The 4,773-nt window shown below is 51.0% G+C and overlaps 1 protein-coding gene across 5 annotated transcripts in view; it reads left to right on the top strand.

The window, feature by feature from the left end:
* Window positions 1-402: 402 nt before the first annotated feature.
* Szrd1 (SUZ RNA binding domain containing 1) overlaps window positions 403-4,773 on the top strand; it is a 27,841-nt gene continuing 23,470 nt past the window's right edge. For 4 of the 5 annotated variants that reach the window (XM_021199857.1, XM_021199856.1, XM_021199855.1 and 1 more), the window contains exon 1: window positions 403-501. In XM_021199857.1, coding sequence (XP_021055516.1) covers window positions 458-501 — 44 coding nt within the window. In that variant the 5' untranslated portion in view covers window positions 403-457. The remainder of the gene's footprint in view (window positions 502-4,773) is intronic. The other variant, XM_029540108.1, reaches the window with a different exon arrangement.

Raw genomic sequence — 4,773 nt, 5'->3', positions numbered from 1 at the left:
AAAAAAAAAAATGAGCAAGAATTTAAAAAAACAAAAAAAAACATGTGACCTGTAGCTTAGAAAAACTTAGACTCACTTTTTTTCTTTTCAGGTTCAAATTTTGAAAAGAAAATTTTTTTATTTTTCAATCGTTGCCTGCCCTTAAGAAACGATGGTTCCAAAAGCACATAGTTCCCCGAACTGGAGCAGGTAACGTCACTTGAACTCTCTCATTCAGTAAACCAGCGAGCCTGTTGCCCTCAAGAAAGACGGAGGCCGATCTGGCTTCGCTGCCCTCTTCCAAGATGGCAGCGCAGGCGCGCGGAGGGCCTGGCCCGGCGCGGCTTCCGGGCTGGGGGAGGGGGCGTGGTCCATTGAGGAAAGCCCTGCGTGCCTCCGCCCGCGACCCAGGCGCGCTTCAAGGCGCAGGCGCGGGGAGGGGTTGGGGGAGGAGGGAAAGCGGCGAGTAAGATGGAAGATGAGGAGGTCGCTGAGAGCTGGGAGGAGGCGGCAGACAGCGGGGTAAGGAGGAGCTGCCGCCCCGCGGCGGGGCCGGGCGGACCTGGCGTGAGGGGAGCCTCCGGGGAGTGGGTCTGGGGAGAGTTTACCCCAAGGGAGGGTCTCCCACACCGGGCCGGAGGTGGAAGGGAGGCCCCCGGTCCCGGATCGCCGTGAAGGCCTCTTAAAGGGGCCGCGTTCCATTTCTCCCTCCACCTTTGCCGGGTGCCTCTCCCTCCAGCGGTGTGCGCTTCGCTCCGGGCGCCCCACCTTCTTCCCCGGGGTAACTAACTCTCTCTGGTGTACCCCCCACCCCCGCGCCCTAGGGACCATTTTAAAGTTCTTGTGCTCCGTCTGGTGAGGGAGGGGCTCGGGCGGCGTGCCTGGCTCGGAGGAAGAGCGGGAGGAGGCCCCGAGACAGCGGGGAGCAAGCGACCATGTGTCCTCTGGGACCACTGGGCGTTGGGCCGAAATCCCCCGCCGCTGTGCGCCTTCCGCCGCGGTGAGCGAGCCTGGGTTTTTCTCTTCCTTTCCCTTTTCCTCTTTCAGTTTTACTCCGAGTCTCCCGGGGATCTCAGCAGAGCCCCCCTAAACTCTGCAAAGCACCCGCTCTTCCCCGGGACCCACCCAAAGATCTGCGCAGTGGGGAGGGGGGATCTCGGACTACGTTCGTCTGGGTGGAGGGAAGGGAAAAGAAGAAGGGCGTGTGATTTGTAAGCCTCATGCCTGCGAGAAGGGGAGAGTACCGATCGGTATGGTGTGAGTGAGAGTTGTTGCTTGCCTCCAAAAGTTACAGGAAAAGGAAAAATGATCCCAAGTAGGAACTTGTCTATTAGGTTCGTGATTCTCGTGGTCATTTCAGAGTTTGAGATTCGACGCTAACCCTCGTGGAGACGGAAATGTCTCCTTGGTGACCATGTGTCAGCGGCTGGGCTGGGCTCCGGTGACATTCACCTCAAAAGTTTATGTGTGGGGAGTCACATATACTAGGATCGAGGAGGAGTTGGGTCTGTCTTCTCCTAGCGCTTCTAACCAGCGCAGCAGTGGTGTATCTTCACAGGAATGTTGAAACTTGGCCTCGAAGTTTTTTCCCCTAGTTCAGCATTTCTCGAAAGATTGGTGATGCTTTCCCACTTAGCATTAACGAGCCTTGGAAGGCCTGCTTGGTTCAGAGATTATTTAGTAGAGGTTTAAGGTACATTCCCCTTGAATCAAGAAAGTGTGTGTTTGTTTTGCTTTTGGTATTTTTGGGACAAGGTCTCTCTACATAACCCTGGCTACCTGGAATTCACCATGTAGACCAGGCTGACCTCGAACTCACAGAGGTCTGCTTGCCTCTACCTTCGGAGTGCTAGGATTAAAGGCATGCGCCACCTCATTCAACAAATAAGATTTTTTATAGAGAGTAACAGGTGTCGATTAGGTATTTATTCACTCCACCAATATTTTTGAGTGTGTGCTGCCTGTTAAGAAGTGTGTGCAATAGTGACGACTTCTGCCAGAAAATGCACAATTTCCGGTAGAGGCATTTATGGCCTGCCACTAGGAGGAGTGTCTCCCAAACGCCCCTCTTGTCACCTGTATTAAAAAACAGGAAAGGGAAAAACAAACAAACAAACTTGGGTTGTTTGGTTTTTTTTTTCTGATTTTTATTTACTCATTTTGAAAAGATGGGGTTTCCAATCCCTGTTTTTTACAGCTTTTTTGTAACCCTGGCTGTCCTGGATATGGCTCTGTTGACCAGCTAGCCTGGAAATCACAGAGCACTGCCTGCTTCTGCTTCCTGAGGGGAGTGTTGGGATTGCAAGCAGGCGCCACTACTCTCAGAGAAAGTGAGGATGTGAATTCTCGAGGATGTGTGGGTGTTCAGGGATGCAGAAGCCATAGGATCACCTGTTACAGACCTCTGTGAGCCATTTGATGGGAGTGAAAACGCCAGTCTTCTGCAAGGGCAGTGGGCACTTCCTTACCCTCAGCCATCCCTCCAGACCCCAGACACTGCCCTGAAGCTTTAATGTGTTTGCTTTAATGTGTTTGGGGGGGGGGGTTGTTGTTGTTGTTGTTGTTGTTGTTGTTGTTTTTTAAAGATTTATTTATTTATCATATGTAAGTACACTGTAGCTGTCTTCAGACACTCCAGAAGAGGGCGTCAGATCTTGTTACGGATGGTTGTGAGCCATCATGTGGTTGCTGGGATTTGAACTCCAGACCTTCGGAAGAGCAGTCGGGTGCTCTTACCCACTGAGCCATCTCACCAGCCCTGTTGTTGTTTTTTGTTTTGTTTTGTTTTTGAGACAGAGAATCATAGTCACTGTCTTTTCATTGTGAAAAGACACCGTCTGACCAAGGCAATGCCTGTAAGAGACTCACAAACTGGAGAGCAAGCATTCAAACGTAAGAGTCTATGGGAGCTATTCTCCTAGAAACCACTACATAAGGTCTCACTGTGTAGCTCTCTGGCTGGCTACACAGTCATTGTAGGTTTGGTTCTCCTTAAACTCTTTAGAGAGCCACCTTCCTCTGCCAAGACTGTCATTAATTGAGTAATGCCAACGTGTCTGGCATGCATGGGTGCAGCATGCTTTCTGCATGCATCCAGTTGGCTCTCTGTGTCTTTGAGGTGCAGGTGGTGGCTTGGCGTGAAGATTCTTGGCTTTACATTCCCGTCTCCCTTCCCTTCCCACGATGAGTTTTGAATGCGCCTGCCCTCTGGAAAGAAAGGCCTAAACAAACAAGCAGAAGAAACCTTGGGAGGAAGCAGAGGCTCAGTGACTGGGAGTTGGCTGGGTGGAAGCTGAGTGTCCAGGCTCTGCAGACCCAGCGCATCCCTGCCCTCCAGCACAACAGAGCGGGCTCTTGCTGGCTCGGGAGCTGACGTCAGGCTTTCCCTTGAGTACCCAGGGTAGAGTATGGTGTTCCACTGATGGATGGAAGGGCCGGCTTGAAGGATCACCTCAGGTGGGTTTTTAACCAGGCTGCCACTCATCTGTGACTCCTTCCCTACTGTGCAATGGTTCCTTTTCGTGTTTCCTTAAGAGTGGCTAGAGCCACACTCTAAAGACAGTTCAGAGAGTATAATTTACCTTTCACCAAGACGTACTTCTTTTAAAATGTGCCCGGCGGGGATGTGAAAACTTAGAATTGAGTCATTGTTGATTCAGGCCTATTGATAGGGAGTGCCCTGAGGGTCAGACCCAGGGCCCTGTGCTTGCTGAGCATAGGCGCCATCTGAGGTAACTCTTCCATCCTGCTTCCGACTTTGACCTGTGGCCTCTATCTTCAGCAAGTCTCAAATGGCGATGAGAGCAGTTTGTAGTTGGAAGACATCTTCCTGCCCCAGAAAGCAGATCAGCAGTTGATTTTCAAGGCAGGATTTCTCTGTGTAGTCCTGGCTGTCCTGGAACTCACTCTGTAGAGCAGAGTGGCCTCAAACTCAGAGCTCCACTTTCTTTGCTGAGATTGAAGGCATGTGCCACCACACTCAGCTCTGGTTCTGATGGTTTGAAGCCACTTGAAAGCCAGAAGAAATACGTGGAAAATGGCCTAGCTCCTCTTGTTGATGAAGCACCTCAGCTGGGAAAGGTGGTGACAGTGGAGCAGTGTGTTACAGCTGCCTCTCCCTGGGTCCCTGGGGGTTCCTTTGATTTTTTTTTTTTTTTTCTCAAATTAAGCTGCTAATGGGAAGAACGTGTATTTTTTTTTCACACATACTTACTGTGTGTGTGTGTGTGTGTTAGGGAATTTGTATGTGGAGATCAGCGAACAGCTTGGAGGAGCTGGCTCTCCTTTCCCCACATGGGTTCCCAGGGCTGAACTCGGCATCAGCGCACTTGAGCGCCTTTTTAAAAGCAGGGTCTTTATGAAGCCCAGGCTGACCTTGAACTCAGGTCCTCCTACCTCTAGGATCATAGCTGTGTGCCTCCATATCAGTTCCCCCACCCGCTTATGTATTGCCCGAACCAAGAATGAAACCCAGGGTCTTGTATATGCAGGCAAAAGATCTACCACTGAGCTCATGTCCAAGCCCAAGAAAATGTCTTGTGCAAGTTAAAGGATAACTAGGTAACTAACTAGTCTTCTGGGTTGAGAATTCAGATGTATGTTTACTTTCCACTCGTGTGAGCCAGTGAGCAATCTAGACATTGCCTGGTCAGCGATGCTTGGCCCTGTGAGAAAGCGTCCTTAGACATTGTATCCGTTGTGTGCCAGGCACTGGTGCACTTTTCCAGCGCGTCAGAAGAGCAGCAACACTGTGCAGAAGGTGAAAAGGTGGGTGCCATGCCTGGGACCAGAAGT

Source organism: Mus pahari, chromosome 6, assembly GCF_900095145.1.
Source record: "Mus pahari chromosome 6, PAHARI_EIJ_v1.1, whole genome shotgun sequence".
NCBI lineage: Eukaryota > Metazoa > Chordata > Mammalia > Rodentia > Muridae > Mus > Mus pahari.
This window is presented reverse-complemented; position numbering and strand designations above follow the sequence as displayed.